Source organism: Erigeron canadensis, chromosome 5, assembly GCF_010389155.1.
Source record: "Erigeron canadensis isolate Cc75 chromosome 5, C_canadensis_v1, whole genome shotgun sequence".
NCBI lineage: Eukaryota > Viridiplantae > Streptophyta > Magnoliopsida > Asterales > Asteraceae > Erigeron > Erigeron canadensis.
The window spans coordinates 24,899,602-24,921,939 of record NC_057765.1 but is presented as its reverse complement, the minus strand read 5'-3'; the positions used below and the strand labels follow the sequence as shown (position 1 = coordinate 24,921,939).

At 31.8% G+C, this 22,338-nt stretch overlaps 1 protein-coding gene and 1 pseudogene across 4 annotated transcripts; both read left to right on the top strand.

Moving 5' to 3' along the window:
• Positions 1 to 3,316: 3,316 nt before the first annotated feature.
• LOC122601399 lies at positions 3,317 to 4,961 on the top strand (annotated as a pseudogene).
• Positions 4,962 to 13,019: 8,058 nt separating this feature from the next.
• LOC122599577 (beta carbonic anhydrase 5, chloroplastic) lies at positions 13,020 to 20,471 on the top strand. 4 transcript variants are annotated; one of them, XM_043772106.1, is made up of 11 exons: positions 13,020 to 13,162; positions 15,930 to 15,986; positions 16,108 to 16,175; positions 17,758 to 17,814; positions 17,897 to 18,070; positions 18,154 to 18,202; positions 18,287 to 18,400; positions 18,554 to 18,607; positions 18,890 to 18,972; positions 19,093 to 19,198; positions 20,046 to 20,471. In XM_043772106.1, exons 1-11 carry the CDS (start codon positions 13,097 to 13,099, stop codon positions 20,247 to 20,249), a joined length of 1,032 nt encoding a protein of 343 aa, XP_043628041.1. In that variant the 5' UTR covers positions 13,020 to 13,096; the 3' UTR covers positions 20,250 to 20,471. The 4 variants fall into 4 exon arrangements, with proteins under 4 accessions (XP_043628041.1, XP_043628039.1, XP_043628038.1 ...); XM_043772104.1 differs by lacking the exon at positions 17,758 to 17,814 and having other exon boundaries at positions 15,933 to 15,986; positions 17,909 to 18,070; XM_043772103.1 differs by lacking the exon at positions 17,758 to 17,814 and having other exon boundaries at positions 17,909 to 18,070.
• The last annotated feature ends 1,867 nt before the right edge of the window (positions 20,472 to 22,338 follow it).

The following is a 22,338-nucleotide window of genomic DNA, read 5'->3' as shown; positions in this document are numbered from 1 at the left end:
TACCGGATTATCTTCATTCATTTGGTATAATATGATTTATTCTCTATTTGTTTGTTCTTGTGTTTTTAATATGAGTAGCTAAATCTTTAGCACCCGCTTGGGTAGTAAGCATGTCATAGGGTCGAATTGATGTTGCTTGTGAATGTTGAACAAGGTTTATATGTTTAATCGAAAACCCACATTTATCTGGATTTAAATATTGTTTTCAACTTTTATATTAATTGATTGATAATCGTAATTAGAAGTTCGGGAGAAATCTATGTCATTGTCAATTGATTTATGAAATGGTTAATCGGTCTATAATTAACCTAAAATCGTTGGAGTTCGGGAGAAATCAACGATAAAGATTAAAGACAATTAAATTCGTTTTGAATGTGTAAACGCCTATGATAGAGGGATCTTATTAGGCGAATAAGCAGTTCGGGAGAAAGCTTTCAAAAGATTAAATCATAAAATCAACTCAGGAATTTAATGCTTAACTACTTAGAGTAGAAATTAAGTGCGGGAGCAATAATTATGTTTTGAGCAGTTAAAGTTTCAAGTATAACGGGAGTTCATCTTGTCTACTTTTTGAGTCGTTCAACAAATGCAAGTAATATTTAGACCCGATGATTGACATGTGAGCTGATCCAAGTAGGTGTTCATTTTTAAATCTGTGTTAAGATTCTATCAATCAAATACTCTTTGCGATTAATCCTACGGGATTACTGACTTTCTTCACTAACTTTGCAACGTGACAATTCGGTCACAAAACCCCCATTTTAAATCCGAATCATTTTATTGTAATAATTGCTTATTAAGTCCTTGTGTTCGACCTTGGTTTACCAAGTCAACTATATTGCATACGAACGGGTTCATTGCCCGCAAGTGTGTAGTAGTCAGTAGCTAAGTATTTCGTGTTCATAAATTGAAGACTAGAAAATACACATCAGAGATGTAAAATTTTAAAGGATATTTTGGATAAATGTAATGTGTGGGTTGAGAATGTGTTAAAGATTAAAAATATTTTTAGTTTTTTTAAGATATAAAGTATAAAAAGGCGAGATGTAATTTATCGTAAAATAAATAAGTTTAGTTAGTAAAATCTTAGAAACAAAAACTATTATTGTTTAAAAAAAATTAATAGCTGCCACATGTCAATTTTTTATAATTTTAACAATATTTTTAGACTAATATTTAGAACGGATTTATTATTTTTCCATTATTATTCATGTTATTTTGTATAAATAAAATATGCCAAAAGGCAAAAACCCTCCCCAGTCCCCACAACCCTCATTTCCAAGCCAAAAACCCTCCCCAAATAACAGACACACAAACGCATTACAAATCCGTAATATAAACATTTCAAGGTTTAAACTTATCATCAAATCAAGAGCATTGGATTTCTGCATCTTTCTACATCACATTGGGTAAGTTTTCTTCATCAAAATCTTACAAATTTAACTCATTTTATACTTATTGAACTTCCTTGTACTTATTAAAATAGGATAAAAAACCAAATTTGCCATTTAAAATATGTGACAGGAGCAAATTTGTCACTAACTTTTTTAAAGGCTCAAATTTGCCACTGCATAACCTTAAAAAGAGTAAATTTGACACTCAAAATATATGAATGACTATAATTTACCATTGGTTTTTTTGAAATACCCTTATTTACCACTAAACAAAGTTACAAATGTAAATTGCTATAAAAAAATATATATAACAATAGGTAAATTTGTCACCAACAATTTTTCACCTAATGCTCCAATTATTTCAAACTATTGTCGCATATTTCAAATCTCGTACATACATGTATGTACACATTCTCTAATATGTGAGACTCATATGAAATAATACATATTATGCCCACGATTTAATAAAATATTCAGTTATCAACATGACCAACTAAAAAGATGAAGTTGGTTACTTGAAATATTGTTCATATTAATCAAACATGAATCTAAGGTGTATTCATTTAGAGTTTTTGTGTGTGTATGTGTATGTATTTTTATAAAAGAGTTCAAAGTTCCACGTTCTTTAAACTATATTTTAAAACGTCATTTAGAACATAAGCGAATAATTGCAATGTTTATTGTCAATGTGGGAAATCTAAATAAAAAAAAATTCTTGTAGAAAGTGGCAAATTTGGTCTTATTATAACTATTTAGTGGCAAATTTGGGCCTTTCAAAAAATTAATGGCAAATTTGCTCTTTTAACATATTTTAAGTGGCAAAATTGCCCTTTTAACCATTAAATACAAACACAAATTTATACATAAAATTGAATTCCATAAACCCTTTTTGAAACACGAAGTAACTGAGACCCCAGCTGAGGTAAAAATAAGATTTTATCCACACATTTTCATTTTTGAAATAATATATTCGTTCATATGATATCAATTACTAGCATTTGAATTTCTCTTTATTTCTTAAATTTCTATTGCAAATTAGAATGTTAGATATAAGATGAGATTAATTTTTTGTACAGCCGCCAATCACAAATATTATGATGTATATAATATATATATATATATATCAGATTAATTTCTTGTTCGTTGTTTCTATTTTTAGTGCACTCTAAGTTTTGTGTGGAAATAACTTTAGTAGAAATTTCAAATTGATTTAGTGCATATGTCAGAATTAATTTCGGTATATAAATATCAATTTAGATCCGATGCATATAACATTTTAAGGCCAGATTTTGCTCCGTAGACTCTAACTCCATTTTAGTCCGACGAGTTATAAAACAATGTAGTCCACTGTCTGTTTAAACTTTGAGATCGTAAACAAAACTTTGGTTCACGACTTAAATATATTGTTAGCCAAACTTAAGCGCGTCTAGTTTAATTGATTATAATCAACTTAATGGCATTTCTTAGGACTAGGCTGACAGTCGAGGCTCATTGTTACTTTGCTTAGTAATATCATTGTCGTTTTTGTTGTATCTGATCAAACTCCTGGCTGTCACATGTTCAATTTCAGTTATTATTAGGTTTGTTTCTATTTTTGTTCGTGTCATCAAATTGTGTTTCTACACCAATTATTGTGTGTTCATAATTTTACAAACCGAAGCCCTCTTGTAATTGAATAGTACGACTAATATATTCAAACATGTAAATACATACATACACACACCCATATGTATATATCATATTATGTGGAAAATAATTATAACTTATAAGACAAACAAGCCAGAGAAGAAAGAAAAAGTATTGTAATATGTGTATTTAATTGTGTATCATTTCCCCCTTAGATGATGAATTCTAAAGTGTTCATGTTTTGTAGGAAACCAGTTTTCATTAGGAGAAGAAGAAGTGGATAAACAGACAAAAGAATGGGTTCCCGCCAGAACATAGATAGACTTAGCAACATGCCCGAAGAGGTTATTTCATACATACTTTCTCTAATGCCTACTAAATATGCGGTTCGAACTAGTGTTTTATCCAAATCATGGATTCACTCTTGGAAGTCTGTTAAAAACCTTGACATTGATGCTCTTATCCAAATCATGGATTCGCTACTCTTGGATGTCTGTTACAAACCTTGACATTGATGCTCCACATCCTGATGATAATATTTATTACTTTATTAAGTTTGTGGATCGGGTACTCGAGTGTTGTATTGTAAAGCATCCCAAGTGAAACTTTTTAGGTTGCATTGTTCGGAGATTTTGGTTCCAAGTGCTATTATAAAGAAGTTGATTGGTGAAGCTATCAGGTTAAATGTCCCCGAGATTGAAATACATCCTCTCCTCCTTGAGTTTCCTCATCCGTTCCTTTGTAAGACACTCACAAAATTAACATTAGTTTGCAATCCATTGAGTGTCTGGGAAGTCACATCTCCCATTGATCCTCCTCTTTTGAAAACTCTTGACATCAAGCATTTTAGTAATTCAAATCTTAATGCATTTAAAATTATCCATGGCTGTCCGTTGCTTGAAAGTTTATCTCTAGAAGCAGTAGTAGAATATGACGATGATGGGTTGAATTTTAATATTCCTACTTTGAAGCGTTTGAAGTTAAACACTTGTCAAGGAACTCGTTGTAGAAAAGCTGTGCTAAATGTCCCTAGTCTTGAAGAGCTCTATGTTTCTGGGAATTTTAGCTTGTTTGTTGTGATGGAAAACTTCCCGCCTCTGGTATCCGTGACACTTTCATTGTTTTTTCTACCTTATCAGCCATGGGTTGAACTTCTAACAGGAATTAGTGGAGCTAAATCAATTACAATGAATCTACTTACTTATGTAAGTTCTCTTTTTAAACACATCAGCAAGCTAATTTCATTTTAACCTTTGGATGATCCTTTCAACTATTCTTTTGTTTGTTTGTTTTCTTGTTGAAGGATCCATCCACATTATCTATGCCCAAATTTCTGAATCTAAAGCACTTGGAGTTCAGGGATGTATATGTGTATCAATCGGATTGGCTAAAAATTAATCAAATTATTGAAAGCTCTTATGAGTTGGAGCATTTATGTATTGAAGAGGTATATACTTCATGAGCTTTAATTGGTTTTGTTTGTTAGTTCCCAAGACTTTTCTACATTTAACTTTTGTCATGTCTACATTTTTTGTGTTCATATAGGAGCCCGAAAGTGTTTATACGATGGAGTTTAGGAGTTCTTGCAAATACTGGATTAAGCCGGAGCGAGTTTTGACTTGTATGCTAAACAACCTTAAAACCATAAAGTTTGTAAGTTTTAAGGGTTGGAAACGGGATATACAGTTTATGGCTTGCATGTTGGGAAATGCTCAAGTTTTGAAGACACTAACAATCATGTACGATAGCATTCCCCTGGAGGACGAGTTGCGAATAAGTGCAGAGTTGTTGAAGCTTCCACGGGCATCCAGGCATTGTGAGATTCATTTTATTGGTAGTTGGTCTCATTCTACTAGTACTTAGTTTGGTGAAAAGAAGACTGTCTATAATATGCAGGGAAGGGTGCTTTGTGGTTAGGTTTGCAAGTATGCTTATGATTGACGAAAGAGGAAAGACTATTTAGTTGTGGTTTGATATTACAAGTAATGTTTGAGGCTGGATATGTTATTCGCAACTAAATTGCAAATGTTGTTTTGGATTATTCTGTAATTTTAGTTCATAATGTCCAATTGTACAAAGGATGCACAAAAATGTGCCTGTCCATGATTATATTTTTATGGCCTTATTCTGTAATAAGTTGATAGTTTTTGGGATCATATTTCACACGTGAATTAGTTTCCAAGAAACTTGGAAAACAATGTGCGTATGTAGTCTCGGCTAACCCGGTCCGACTCATACTGTAAGTCTCGTATTTTGTCTCAACTTGTTTCAGTTTGTTGTCATATATAAGAAACTTTGGACTCTTTGGGTGTGTCATTGACTGTTAGACAACTGCACTATAACTGCTTCTCTATATAGTAACCCGGCCACCAGATGTATTTTATGTTATAACACCATTCAAACCATTCAAGAAAACAACAGTTTTATTGAAAATACATTCGAATTACAACAACAAAATTACAAGTAAAGGAAGTAGTACAAAACATTACAAGAAAGCAAAATAAAGAATAAAACAGAAACAGAAAGAAAGGCAAAAACGGGCTGAGGATATGGTTAAACCAAGGTCCCTTAAAACTGATTTCGGGCCACCCAAGTGAACCCGACAGTTTCCCAGGGTACAACAGCCAAAGCAGTTAGTACTGCCGGAGTCAACCACAACCCAGAATTTACCTTCAAGAACTTCTTGAAGTGGAGTGAAAGAGAAAGAGTATTGAAGATGATCCAGGATGGAGAAAGTGTTAGTTTTCGTGTTATTATCATTCTGATCAGTTACAAAAGATATATAAATCAGATTTTGTTAAGTGGGAAACACCTGTTAACATTAGAAGGTTAACAACACATTAAAACAGATGTCACTTGCTGAACTAATGCAAGTGTTGTTCCAGGTGTTAAACCAGGAACCAGGTGTTAAACCAGGAACAAAGGATCCCACTTAAGCCACAATCACCAACACTTGAGCCATCACACTTAGCCATAACCGAGCCCCGGTCTGCAAAGTGCGCCACTAAAACGCCACATTACGCCTCATCGCCCCCGGTCTCGGGCACGGGCGCGGGCGCGGGCGCGTCGGGTGCGAACCCTCCTAGCTCACTTGGGGTGTAGCCCCTTATAAGGAATTATAATTCCTCCAACACTCCTCCTTATAAACATACTTAATGTTTATTTTTCTACCAATGTGGGACACACTCACATTAGTTAATTATTCTTTCAACTCCTTTTAACATATCTATTAACTTGGATATTCTATGTTATTACATAAAATTTCCAACATTTTAGGACCTGAATTGTTGTAAAATCATGTATTTTAGTACTGAATCTGGCAAGGCATTTTGGCTATATTGAGGTGAGTTCTAGATTCTATTATACAAAATTTGAAATATAAATGTTCTGGTATAATCAAGGTTCGTTCTGTAAATGAAGTCTATCCAAACTTCTTTCAACACAAAAACCCACTTCGCATAAACTTACATAAAGGGGTTAGTATGGTATGGGAAGTGTTCACCATGGACATGGGGAAGAAGGGTTTGGTTGGTTAGGATCACCAGGATCTTTTTTGTGTTTCTTAAGGGATTGGTATTCAGCTCCTAAGAGTACGGTGTGGCTGGTTGTTGATTTTTTTATTTTTTTTTCTTTAATATATTTTTTAAAATTTTTTTTAGCTTTTGCTACTGGGTTATGTTTACAGTTAAATTCAGTTATCATGTTATTATTCATATAATTTTATGTTTGTTGTAAATAATTGTCCAAATGATTGTTATAACATGTATTGGTATATATGACACTGTATGAAAACTTAAAATAAGGACGTGTTTGGTTTACATATGGTTTTTAAAAGGAATTGAATCTGTTAAAGAAACTGGAATCTGATGGAATGGAATTTGACAGAATGTTTTTCATTTTTTGAAGATTTAAGTGACGGAAGGAATGAGATTCCTTCTCCCATCCCCATGGAATGGAGATTTATCAAATATAGGAATGTTTACATTCCAACGGAGTGATATTCCTTCATCATTAAACAACCAAACGTACTAAAGAATGAAATTCAATTCTAATTCCATCATATTACATCAAAATCTGCGAACCAAACGCGACTTAAGAGTTATGCAAATTAAATGTTATGTTGGTATATATATATATATATATATATATATATATATTGAAACGACACGACTCGATTTAAGAAACAAAAATAAATTTTTTTTAAAATTTTTTTTTATTTCCCCAGGTAGCATGTGCCACATTTTTGAGTTAAAAACAGAACAGGAGCAAATATGTGCTACATGCAAAATTGCATGTGTCACATATTCTGACTTTCAGTTTTCCATGTGTCACATCCATAGTGTATGTGCCACACAAATGACCCAAATCCGAACAGAACCTAAAATGTGCCACATACTTAAACTGTATGTGCCATATATTTGGAGCTGAACAACAAAATGACCCAAGTCCATGGTGACCATAAGAATATACATTATTGTTTTCAACCTATCAATAATAATATGCATAAAAGGTCACTTTCATACTATTGACTAGCTCAACCTAGCCTTATTAACAATTCACTAATATTCCTAACCCAAATTCACTTTACTTTGTTATTGAGTTGCTTTTCATTCAAAATTTGTTCATTGAATTCCATTCATCAACAACATCATTACTTTCATCATCAAATAATTTAACTAGTTATAATCATCACTTTTTCAAAATTAATACTTTCATGTCAATACATATATTCATGGTTAAATGCATTAAGCAACTCAATAACAAACTAGAATGAACAAGAATTTGGGGACAAATTATACATAAATCAATTTTTAACAAAATCCCCAACTTTGGGTAAGAACCCTAATTTCATTAGAAATCAAAACTAGGTTATAAAGATTGTTACCTCGAGGATTCAGGGAACTAAACTTTGATTCACAAATTCTTCTTCTCCCGCTTTTACTCTTTTAATTTCAGCCACCGCCACCAGCATATACAACCCTTACTTTTCAATTTCTTATATGCTTTAAGATTATTGACTATAGTGATTTACTTACTTAGATTTGGATGATATGGAAGAAGAAGATTAAATTGATTAATGAAGAAGATGGAAGAAGAAGGTTATAGAATAGTGAATGGAATCATGAGTCACAAAAGAACATGGCTGGCATCCTAATGAGATGCCACGCCCCTTTCACTAAATTAGGTGGGAAAATACCCGCTATCCGTTAAAGTTCTAACTAAATTAATCCCGTAATTAAAAATAAAATACTAGGAAATTATTTTAATGACAAAATTATAATAAAAATACTAAATTTATATTATAAAAATATTTGGGGTGTTACATACATATATATACATAGGGATGGGAATATAAGGCTGTTGGGTATCTAAGCTTAGGTGTAAAACACTCACATATTGTTTTTTTAATCCATAAAAATCATGGGGGCCCATGCATTTATTCATTAAACAAGAAATAATAAAATATTAGTATGTGAGGGGTTCCACACCTAAGCTTAGGTGCCGGACAACCTTATATTCCCCTTTCCCATATATATATATATATATAGGGGAAGTGAGTATGGGGTTGTCCCCCATCTAAGCTTAGATGGGGAACCCCTCACAATTTGGTTTTTAATCCATAAATATCATGGGGGCCCATCATTTGTTTAAAATACAAATATTATTAAAATATTTGTGTGTGAGGGGTTCCCCATCTAAGCTTAGATGGGGGATAACCCCATACTCACTTTTTCATATATATATATATATATATATACTCCCATCATGTGGTGACGACAGTTGGTGATGGCGACTGGTTGCAATGGCGGTGACAGGTGACAGGGGTGGCGGTGGTTCGTGGTGGAGATAACGTCAAATAGTGCATGTAATTATATTGATGTAAAAAAGAGTAAAAATATATAGGACTTGCTTTGTAATTTAAATTATTAAGGATAATCTGGTAAGTTAACTATCTTATTTAAAAAAAAAAAATGGAAATGCAATTTTAGCTTTAACTGTAATAGAGTAGGGGAGTCACATGAAAGCCAAGGTTGTAACTCTTAGCCCTCCTAGTAGTATATATTCGCGCCCCCTATACGTAAATTCCCGGTTACGTCACCATTTTTATCCTTTAATGTTCTATCTATGCAGTAGAACAAATCATGTAGGACCTCTTCCTATATGGCTATATGCAAGACTCTTATTAGCCATCCTTGATTACAACATCTTTTTTAAACTTGGCTCCTAAAACTATAGGCAATTTTAGTATTTTAGGTGCTTAAACTCTCAAAGTTAACACATACTACTTAACCTTAAACTAGAAGTATGAAGAATGTCTAATGACACGTTTAATTGCTTTGACTTAAAACGAAGAGCTTTAAATTGTCTGTTTTGATCACTAAGGGGCTTAATTGGTCCATGATTGTGATGCGAATCGACTATCTCGGGTATGCCTAATCATTTTTTGTTTGTTCAACCTTAAACTGCGTTTGACTTGGATATGTGTTGTCGCGTTTGCAATGTAGAATATGAATACATACACTTATGATTAACATTTATATAATTTTACAGTTTCATGCATGTCACCAAAATGCTAAAAATGCTCGTTCGAATGGTATAATTTATGTAAGTTATAAATTAGAAAGTTTTGAAACTTTTTTCATTGAAAGAAAAGTATGCTGGCTTTAATTAGTGTAAAATAAATCAAATAAATTTTATAACTATGTTGAATTGGTTCTTTAATTTTTTAAAATACTTTACCATGCTTCTAACTCAATTGACTACTACTTTGTAGATAATATGAACATTTTAAATTTTAGCAATGCTATATCATCCTATAATTATGTCTATTCTATCATCTTACACATACATTTGATGACAACTACTATTCATACATATATATATCTCTCACATCATCCACAATTCCACGTACATTTAAAATTTAGCAATACTATTTTGTCTATTTTTCCATGTGTAAAAACACGAATTGTACGAGTAAACATCATTTGTCTTTAAAATTATATATGAAGCAAACCATTAAAAGCCCAACCCATGTGCGATCATAGCCCAATATTATCTAATTAAGTTTGGGCCTTTTTCATCTATGAATGTCACACCTTTTCTTTTTTTTTTTTTTTTTTTTTTCTTTTTCCAACAACTGAGATTTATTATCAACTAAAAGAAAAATTAAATCAAAGGAGAAATGGAAAGAAACAAACTACATCTTATGTAGCGGATTTTTAATCCACTCGTACTTATTTAAAAACCATGAAAAATAAAGACATCATGTTTCGATGCAATGAATTTTCTTATGCAAAATTTTCATTTGTTGTATGTGCTACAGTGCTAGTGCTACGACCAAACAAAAAGTAGCCTATCCAAATATACAAAATGTAGAGATAGACATAGATATAGTAGTAGATGACTTCACGTGTAAATATATATGGGTGTATGTATAATGTGACAATGACATACATAAAACAAAATATGCCTTGTCATCAGTCACCCGTACCATTATGGTAGATTGGCTACACTTTAGTTATGAGTAGTGATGGATAATAATTTTTCTAATTATAAGATCGAGCTATATGGACAAATCAAGAGGATGATATGGAAAAATAATCACTGAATTATACATGTTAAAGTTTTAAATTATTAGAAGGATTATTATGCTAAAATTTTAAAAGGATCATTCTCCTTTAGTTATATGCAAAGTTAAAAATATTGTATTTATTATGGTTGAAATTCGTCTTCAAATGTACTTGAAAGAGATGATGACTAAGATGCGTAAACTTTGAGCTATTTAGGTAATCTTTCTAACCCAATAGTTCTCATTTTGCTTTTTAATTTTTTTTTCATATCATTTAGTTCTTATAAATCGATTCTATGTGATGGTATCGGTTAATATGTATTTACCTCCATACACTAAAACAATATGGATTTTTAATTTGTTATGGTGGTTAATATTCATAATTTTTAAAAATTGATAACTTTTATTAGTAAAAACGTGGCAATGTGTGTCTAAAATTGAGAGTAACTTTACCTATAAAATAGTTTTCATTTTTAGAGGATCTCCATTTGATCCTCATCACGATGACAAAATCACTAGGCCTTGATTGATTAGATTGCTCTTCAGCTTCGGCTTCGTTTGATGCATCTCAAACTAAATTGATCAAATTTTTGTCTTCAACGACATCTTTAAACCCAAAAGTCCAGTAATTTAATTTAATGTTTATGCATTGATATCATGTTTAACTATTGACTAACACTCTCAGATATAAGATTTTTAGCAAAGGCCCTCACCATCCAAACATTATGGCCAGTGGAGGCCTAGAGAATGTACGAACCATATTCCCGGTTGAGGCATAAATTTTAATTGAGCATAAATTTTTAAAATTTATATATATATATATTATATGTAATAGTAGGTGAATATAGTGAGCAAGAAGTTACAGTGGAAGGATATGCATCTCAATGTTGCCACTAAAGAATAAAGAAGTTAATTCAATATTTCAAGGATTATAAAGAAACGGGATATTTAAAAGCTACTGAAGACAGAAAAGAGATTGCTAGTAAATTGGGTATTGATCCGATATTTCCATAAAAGCGTGTGATTCAAAGGAAAAAACAATTCCATGAGTGTTCAAGTAGCCAAAAAACTTCATTTACACCCGAAGAGAACTTTAGAGTTAGTTATTTCTTATACATTGTTGATCAAGCTCGTTCTTCACTTGAGACAAGATTTGAGCAATTCAAAGAGTATGCAAAATTGTTTGGTTTTTTGTTTCCACATAACTTGAGGGGAATTGAAGATAAAGAGCTTAAGTTGTCATGCCACCTTCTTGAAAATGCACTCATGTTTGAAGAAAGATCGGATATTGAAGTTGATGAACTTTATATGGAGTTGAAGTTATTTGACACGTCACAAATTGATGAACTTCACAACCCTATAGATATTTTAAAGTGTTTGAAAGTGCTTGGTTATTTTACCAAATGCAGCCATTGCATACAGAATATTGTTGACTATTTCAATCACAGTTGCATCTGCAGAAAGGAGTTTTTTTAAGTTGAAGTTATTGAAATCTTATTTACGATCAATAATGTCTCAAGAAAGACTTAATGGATTGACCATAATAGCTATTGAGAACGAAATCTTAGAGAACACAAATTATGAAAAGCTAATTAACCAATTTGTTATGAAGAATGCTAGGAGAGCTTCACGGATCATCAGCTAAATAAGTAACTATTATGGTATGTAATTCTAAAATTATGTTCTTATTATGCATATACGGAGTATAATCTTTTGTTATAATGCTAGTTATCATTTATAAAAGAAAATGTTTATATATTTGAATTCGGCTAAAGTTAGGGGCATATTTTTCTTTGCTCGCCCGGGGTGTTAAAATTCTCAGGGCCGCCACTGATTATGGCTCACTGAGACCAAGATAGACGCCTTTCTTAACCAGAACCCGTTACATCCTTGTTGAGTACACGTCCAAGTAAAAACCCCACAGAAGCTCTCATCAAATGGGATTAAAGAAGATTGAAGTCTCATCTCTCATGGGTTTAAAACCAAATCTCACCAGTTGCACTGGATCATTGACTTAAGACGGATATAAATATGACTTTAATTTTGAATAAGATATATGGACCGGATTATGATACTTGCGATCTTCATAAAAATGAAAACATGTTTAATCTCGAACTTAACAATTTTGCCTGTTAGTCAATATTTAAAAACTTATATTCCGTAACGTTTATTTACACAAATGTTGCCTAATCTATCAGTGTGACTCACACATATTGTTAAGATTTATGTTATGTAGTGAGAAAAAAAATGTGAAAAAATGATAAATTATTGAATGAATGAAACTTGATCCTATCTTTTTGAGGTGTACCTCATCTTTAGTTGTCTTTATCCATCATTTTTTTTTTTTTGACTTTTCTTTTGATTAGTCTTTCATATTTTCTTCTTTCTTTTAGAGTTTTCAAAAAGTATATATATAAGGAGCTACAAAAGGAAATGTGCCAAGGTTCTTGGAGAAAGTAAGAATAGTTGTACAACTTTGAGAGTAGTACGTATTCTTGGTGAACAAATGCGGGTTGTCTCACGATTCTTATATGGTTTACATAAACAAACATTTCCAAGGACAATCACAGTTGTAAGTATTTACTACTTCCCCCAATATATAATATGTATGTTGGTGATTATGTGTATAGATGTATCTGTACGTATTTAGATTAAGGATAAGTTATATTTAATGCAAGGGAGCTTTATATTTTCTTAATAAAATGTTAAATGCAATCATTTTATCTTTCATATCAAAAGTCAATCCTTTGAATTTTATGACAAATGTATAACTATTTAATACACCTTAATTATATTTTTTTTTTTGATAAAACATTTTTTTTTTAGTTTTGCTAAACGCAACCGTTGTAGATAAGGTGCATTGAATTTATAGTCATATACTTAGCATAAAGTTCAAGGGGTGGACTTTTAGTACGGAAGATACAAATTTTTTATGCACGTTAAATGCAACATGTGTTTAACATTTTCTACTTTTCTTTTTATGTTTATTTCTTTTAGAGATAACAAATTTTATGAAATGAAAACTACTTGCAAAATAGTGGCAATTTAATGAACTACTTACAAAGCCTTGATATTCAACAAATTTCTATACTTTTTATATCTTATAGCTAGCTAGCTTCAAACTCCCAACAATGACGGTTTATTTGAGCCATAGGGTTCCAAATTCAGATTTGTTAATGGTGTTACTATGTGAAAACATGATCTTATTAAGTTTAAAGGGCCGATGTTATGGTTTTTGTTATTAGAAAAAGTTTAATAAAAATGATATATGAGATTAACTTGAGAAACAAACTTATAAATAAACGTAAAATTAATGTCATTTATTAAAATATTATACTTATTTTTAGCCTTATATTTTATACATACATATACATATACTTTATAAAAATAAAATGAAATGGCGAAGGTGGTGGTTTTTGACAAGAATTTTCAATTAAAATATATGTGTGGTAGGAAAGGATGGATCTCAAAGTCGTTGGACTATTGGAGGCTTGCCAACCAATATAAGTTATTCCTTCTGAATGATAAACATAAACTAGAAAATACTTTAATATAAATGTTCATGCGAACGTGCTCTACTAAATGTATTGACTAATTATCAAATATTAAGACTATATATAAATTTTCCAAAGCATAAAATTATGATGAAAATACTTTGATTATTTCAACGAAAGAAGTTGAATAACTTTATCAAATATCAAGTTGTTCAATGGCTGGTTGAAAAGTTGAGATAACTTTAAATTTGTTTTGATGATTTTTGATATTTAATATATAGATGAATTAGTATTGTGTAAACAAAATAAGTATTAAAGTAAATAGATAAAATAATAAGTTTGTTTTTATTAAAAATAACCGTATATCATGAAAATCATCGTGCATTGATATATATCTTTGCTTCGTAAATCTTCATACATCTTTTTTGTCATGATCTAAAAATGAAATCTTATGTTATTTGTTTTATATTAATACTTGTTTTATAATAATCGAATCCTAAATGAATTATATGTATATAATGTAATAGCACAATTAATAGAACCACTCACAAAATGGCTGGTAGTTAAAAGATCCATTGTCATAATAAAAAACCTTAAGTTCAAATTTTAACATGTATGTAATATATTGGGGATAAAGTTAGAAACAAATATCATGTGGATATTCTAGTAAAAAGAAAAGGAATTTTTTTTTGGATATTCTAGTTACTATTTGAATTTTCTGTAATTTAAAATAAGGGAAATGCTAAATACAGTCCTAAGGGCTGTATTTAACGTGCATAAAACAACTTGTACCTTCCATATTAAAAGTCCACCCCCTGATTTTCATGGTAAATGTATAAATAATTTATGTATTTTAAACACAGTCCTAAGAGCTATATTTAGCAAACCCCTTAAAATAAAAGTCTTAATAAACTATCGGGTGATCTTTTAAAATAAAATTCCAATAGATTATAAGCTAAATGATGGATGCATTTAGTAACATATATACAATCATCTTTGACAACCAACTTTAAACGTTACATAAATATTTTAACAAAACATATATAACTACTCGTAACTGTTAACCGCACACATATCTCGTAAAATAAAATAACAATTTGAATCTAATCATTTTGTAAGGTCATGCGAATAACAACAGTATTAGCTATCATTAACATGTATAAAATTCAGTAGTAGACTTTTGACATAAAAATATAAATTTTTATATACATTAACAATGCTTATTACTATACGGCTGGTGTATCTCGACCAACATTTTTGGTATTTAAAGCATATCGCTCCAAAATAGTGTGGGTCCCTTATCTGTAATGGTAAATCTGGTAGAGTAAAAGCAACCCCTGTCATTAATAGTCGGGTCGGGTTACCAAAAATATGATCGGATACCAGGCGCCATCATTCATAAGTTGACTTTTGTTTTTGTTAATCTTCGTTAGTTTAGAACAACAGAAAGAAATTTGTACTTCCTCTACAAGTAGAAATAAATGCATGAAACACAACCACTTAAACAATTTTATGCATGTTAATGTGTCATTAGAAAAATCCAAAAAGATAAATAAAAATATTAGGCTTTTAGTGGAGTAATTGCTTGTACTAGTGATGATTAGTTGGCAGACAGACAGAACAGCTTTTTCTAATTTTAGTAATAAACATTGTTTTCTCCGCCTTTCTTGGAATCAAACCAGTTATTCTTCCTTGATCTTCACACCACTTCACTTCACTTCCTATACATATACATACATAATAATATATCTATATATTTGGTTGGTTTTTTCATACAAAAGAATTAATCTTTCCTTATAATCAGGAAACCCCTTTAATTTAATCTAACTGAAAATAATGGCACAGCAGTCTTTTCTTGGATCTTCACCAATTGTCAAATCAGACTTGCCAAAATCCCCAACTGTAACTTTTCTATCTCTATTTTCTCTTTGTGTAGTTAAGATGTTTGATGAAATGCTTGTGTGAGTTCTGTTTTTTTTTTTTTAAACTGATTATTGTTTTTTGTTTGATATGTGGGTGTTAGTTCTCTGCTTCCAAGTTGAAGTTTTCGGAAATCGAGCAGACCCAGTTGGGATTTCTTAATCCTTTTAAGTAAGTAAATTATAAAGTTTTCGAAAAAGTACTGTAATTCTTTATTCTAGTAGTGTAACTGGTTCAAATATTTGGTTCAAATATTCATATCTGTAGTAGTGTAGGTTATTGATGTTGCATGATATTGATAAAGAAATTAGTGAATTGTGGAATACAGAACCGTTTCATCGTCATTTGTGATGTCGTTTAGTGTGACTAATAATATTGAGCTTCTGAAGAGTTTAAAATATAAGCTTAGAATAATTGGTTTTGGCTCTTGGATCTGGTATTGCTTCGGCCTTTGTCGTTTTCATTACACGTTTTCTATAGCTTAGTGTTTACGTGTGCTTAAGCAGATTGTGTTTGTGATTAAAGGAAGATAACGGGTGATTATTTGAATATCTGGATGTCTCAATTGAAAATCGTATGATCACTTTCAAAAGTAATAATTTGACCTTATATATAGAGTACCTAAGTATCACAGATTTCATTTTTTTGGAAAACATGAAGGAGAAAATGTTTGATTTAGCTACAATACCGAGAGCCATAATGGTTAAGAATTAAAAGTGTTTACTTTTTCTTTTTATTTTTAAAGCACATAAAATCTGGAAGTTGTTGGCTGCTGTTTAAAAAACCTGTGTTTAGAAGCGACGGTCACAGGCTTGGTGGGTCGTAAGTTAACCTGAGTAGCAATAATTGTTTTCGGATCTTAGATCTGGTATATTCAGCTTTCACACACTGATTTGCACACCCGCCTAAGGCACTACCCCATTTATAAGGGTCTATGATTTCAATGACTCAAATGGGTATGCAGTCCCCAGTCCCCACCTCCTGACCTATTTTCATGCTCATCTTGATATTCCTTAAGTGAAATTTCTAGCATATAGACCCTTTCAAGATCCTTAAATGGTTTCATTTAGTCACTCACTGGACGAGTGTGAGTCTTTGATGAAGGCACAAAGAACTTAATTCTTTATACGGCGATGTTAGTTGACAGTAGAAATAGAAAAATTGACTCATTTACTTCTAAATGAGCCGATTTGGGTGTGGTTTTATTTCAAATGGGTCAACCAGAAAAGAATTAGGCACAGGTCAAATGAGTTGAACATTTCTAAATCATTTATTCACAGAGTGAGATTACTATCCGTGACATTGTTGTTTCTATAATCATAAATATCGCATACATTATAGTGTAAAAATAAATTTTAAAATGAACAACAAAAAGTTAGCTAGTCAACCCACCGACCCGGACCAGATCATTTTCAACTCTCCTTTAATATCTTAACCCAATCCACCTTATGGTCATATTGCCACTTCTAATCTGCGGAGAAGCTTTTTCTAACCGGATCATCATCTTAGTAAGTCAGAGAATGGACTTTTTCTTCAAGTCTTTGGTGCCTATCATCTTCCATATTAGGCCTAGCACGGAAAATGTTTTAGTTTACTTGATGTATGACCTTTTAACCTTGTTATGGTTTATTCTTGAAAACAATCTTAGCTCTTAAACTCTAGACTTAAGTTATCTTCTTTAGAAGAATCTTATTTGGATATTCACATGTCATAAGTTTCTGATTGATTTGGTTGTTTGATGATTGATTTATAGGAAAGACATATTTTTAAGATTACAGACTTCAATGCAACCTTCGGGATTGAGCCCAAGATAAGCATGTATTTATTATCTGCAAGGATAAATGCTTCAGTTTACTAGGAACTGAATCATGTTTATCTAAACTATCTCCCTCACACATTTACAGGAGCAATTTAGCTTTGAAATTGAGAGCTTCTAGGGAGGGGGTAGGTCTCATTCAAGAAACTAAAGAAAGTGCGCCAACGCCTATAACGAAAGCTAATGATGGAAGTAATTCTTTTGCTGAGTTGAAGAATAGATTTTTGAGTTTTAAGAAACACAAATACTTGTAAGTAGAAAGATGCTTTCACCTGAATGTTTTTATTATGGAGTCATCTGCTTACATTAATTCGGAAAACTAATTTTGGACAGGGAAAACTTGGAGTGCTATCAGCAACTTGCTCAAGCTCAAGCCCCAAAGGTGTTTGTTATTTTAATTATTTTTCTGTCTTATATTCAATTTTAATTTATATTCTGTTTTGTTGACTGACTTTTGCAAGAACAGTTCTTGGTAATCTCTTGTGCAGATTCAAGAGTTTGTCCATCTTATATCCTAGGATTTCAACCTGGTGAAGCATTTGTTGTCCGCAATGTGGCTAATCTTGTTCCAGCATTTGAGGTATTTCGGGATGAGTTTGATGTCATACCTCTTTTGATTTTTTGCATTGATAAGCTTGAATTATAAGTACGCTATTTGCTTTTTAACTTGTGATCTTGTGAGCTGCGTCCTTCCTTAGTAGAATTAATTATGTTCTTTCTAATTTTTGAGCAGAATGGACCATGTGAAACAAATGCTGCACTTGAATTTTCGGTGAATGCTCTTGAAGTAAGAATACTTTTCTGATGATTCTGGAGAGTTAACAAACATAATTCTTTTATAGTCTGTAAAATTACCAGGAATTTGTTGTCTCCTAAAAGAAAGTATCTCTTTTATGAAATTACCATATATCCTATCTTCACACAGAAGAGCTAGAAATCTCTGAAGTTGAACAAACCAACTTTACAACAACTTTTCAGAAAGAAACATGTTAAGGGTGAACCACGAATGATTTATTCCAAGAAGAGATCTCTATATAGAGTTTTTAATCACTTTTTTTCATCAATTCAGGTTGAAAATATACTGGTGACTGGCCATAGCTGTTGTGGAGGCATCCGTGCCCTCATGAGCATGGAGGATGAGGAAAAGTCAAGGTTTGCCAAACACAATCATCTCCATTTTCTGATTCATTGTTTTTTTCATCTCACTCTTTGCCCCCAATACTTGTTACTTTATTAGACATGCAGTCTCATATAATTTTGTTGTCTTTTCAGTAGCTTTATCAAGAATTGGGTTGTAGTAGGAAATCCTGCAAGATCAAGCACAAAGGCCATCAGTTCTAACCTTAGCTTTGACCAGCAATGTAGACACTGTGAAAAGGTGCCTATTTTTACCATTACCCTATATCCAGAGGCAAAATAGGGGGTTGGGTAAGGAGTCAAAACAAGTAACTTTTTAGCCGGTTGATTTGGGTCTGGTCTGCTAGGGTTAACCAGAAACACTTTTTGTCCAATTTTTTTGTGCTGTGTTAAATATTATTACAATACTTATCTACCCTACTGAATAAACTGATCTAGTATGTTATGTGGGAATAAACCTATACCTTGGTGGGCTGTTAACCTGTTTTACCCATTCGGCGAATTTGACCCATTTCCTATTTTTGTTCTTTACAAATCTTTTTAATCACATATATGGTATGATAGACCTTTTCCTATATGTATTTTCCTTCTGATTTCAGAACTTTTCTAATGTATGTTCCTGTAACTGGAAATCTGGAATAGACTTGCATCTACTTATATAAGTCAACTGTAGTAAGAAGCAGTCATCGTTCTTTAGGTCTTCTTATTGAATATGGATACATTTTTTTCACTCTTATATACTACCCCACTAGCTTCCTAACATACAATGATTGACTATTGAGATTAAACAAACTAAATTTCCAATCTTAGTTGATGTATGCTACATTAAATTTGGAGAATAAATGAACCAGCACATCAGACTTTGTATAGGATGTTGCACTTGGAAAAAATGACGGAGTTAACTTTCTTCAAAGAAAATGTATCAATATAGGGTCTTGGATGTGGTAGGTTTGAATTTTGGTTAGCTCTCTAAAAGTCAAATTATCGATTTTTGTTGCTTTTGTTGTGTGTAAAGTTTTAGGTGGTCTGTATCTTATAAAAAATATTGAAATCTTTCTAATGTTTTTAAATTTCATCCAACATTCCAGGAATCAATAAATAACTCACTCTTGAACTTGCTTACATACCCATGGGTAAAAGAACGAGTAGCGAAAGGTCTTCTTTCTCTCCATGGGGGTTATTATAATTTCGTAGATTGCACATACGAGAAGTGGACTCTTGATTATCAGAGGAGCAGTCGAAAACAGGAAACAGGTGGATTTGCCATCAAGAACCGTGAATTTTGGTCTTGATGTTGTGTTGTTCATATTCTTCTGATATTAATAACATGATATAGAATCTATATGTCATAAGATTGTTGTTGTGAATGTATTACATTTATAGGGTTTTACAGTTTTTCCAGTTCATGATAGTGAAATTTATGTATCTTATGTGTGTAACATAAATATAATTGTCTTTCTGTATCACTTGGATGTTTGATGCAAGTGGATAGTCTCATTTTTTTTTTTTTTCAATTAGTGTCTCTAATATTACCATCTTTCTACACCATCACTGCTTTATTTTATTACACTTCTGTTTCCTATTTTATTTGACGCATTGTACTATGCTTATTGTATTATGCTTCGTACCTTTGAAGGACAATGATCATGTGTCAGTATCTACATAGAAATAAGTTAAATAGATATTTATATATATAGAAAAAATAAGACATGTAAGACAATCAGAATTTTATTTTTATGTATCAGGTGGGTAAAGAAGAGTTCATCTGGATTAATTTTTTTATGTATCATCTTTTCGGGTGAAAAGTTAATTTTTAAATTTTTTTTAGGTGAATTTTGCTGAGAACTTCGTGTCGCGATTTGACAGCGAAAGGTTTAGCATAAGTTGTTTTAATCAGGTCCGCGCTAGAGAGCTTCTTCGAAGTGGAAATGCCTATTTCAAATACTCAATGGGGAATACCCCTACTAATTCGCCCGAATGCACGACAATTAATAAGGGGTAAGCTTTGCCCCCTCAGACTTTAACTTGTGTATACTCAAGTCAAGCCCTCATTAAAGGACTTAATACCTATGTCCTATCCAAGGCTTGAACTCAAGACCTCATACAAGGGGATGATCATTAATCATTTAGCTAAAGTTTAAGGACAATTTTGATAGTATATCTCAACCAAGTAAAAAAATAATATAAAAACTAAATTAAAATTGATTTCAATAATCAAAACCCACTGAAAGTAATAAAAAAATCTATAGGTAATAATTTATTTTTTGTCATTCAGTTAGATGAGTTTATGCATCCGTGTTTCACCTTGTAACTGATGGATTCATAATCAGTAAGAGTCATCTATTAGAAAAAGAATAAAAATTATGTTGTGTATGAAAAACATTTTTGCTATATATAAATATATAGTCATATGTATTATATCTTTATAGTTTCTAAACTTTCTAACCTACATTCTTTATTATAATACATTCTCTTTGTCTAGTTATTTATCGTTTCTGTTTCTGTAATCATTTTTTTTTTAATCTATATTCTTGTGTGACTACTATGCATGGTTGATTAAGATCAAAGACTATTATGCATGGTTTAGTTGGGAGTTTCTTTTCCTACTAGGTATTGAGGCTGAGGGGCTTTCTAGCGCTGATCCGTTTAAGACAACGTAAGCTAGACCCCTTTTACGATCAAATGATCCGCACCTCTACAAATACAAATAAAAATAAAAAATCAAAATATTTACAACAATTTGATGTGTGAAATCTAGCTTTAAAACACGAATCACTGGAAAACTGACTACAACACACTCACGGGCAGTGTACCCGTTCGTATGCAGTATAGTAACCGACAAATCCGAGATCGTTCACAAGGAATTTTTGTAAGCAATTGTCTTAAGAAATGTGATTCAAGAGAAAAGGGGGGTTTTGTGGCCAAATTGCCACGTTGGAAGAGTTAGTGAAATTTGTTAGTAATCCCGAAGGATTAATCGCAAGAGAGAGTTTTGATTTAAAACAATTAATTAAAGGTCATCCATCTGGATTTCGTTTGACAACATGTTAAGATTGTACATTAGATGAAGTTCAAATCCATTTTAGTTGATAAAATAACCGAGACTCAAATTATGCACCAACCCCGTACCCGTCAAGTTAATAACATCATTCTACTCTCTTGTATAAACTAGTTCCATTACAACGACCGGTACCCCAAGACATCTTTTATAACTTTGCTAATTCAACAATGGTTTTGGTTATTAAGATAACAATTACATCTACCGATTGCACCCAACCGTTAACACATTTATTCCTATTATCATTGAATTGTTATCTACCGTACCCGTCATAGATCCAACACGTTTGTACCCAAACAATTGAAATAAAATATATGTGAACA

Excerpts from the sequence above, each read along its gene's own strand:
- LOC122599577 (XM_043772106.1), top strand. The coding sequence starts at position 13,097 with ATGCGGGTTGTCTCACGATTCTTATATGGTTTACATAAACAAACATTT. Across the intron at positions 15,987-16,107 it reads ACTTGCCAAAATCCCCAACT|TTCTCTGCTTCCAAGTTGAA; the intron begins GTAACTTTTCTA and ends TGTGGGTGTTAG. Across the intron at positions 18,608-18,889 it reads TTTCGGTGAATGCTCTTGAA|GTTGAAAATATACTGGTGAC; the intron begins GTAAGAATACTT and ends TCATCAATTCAG.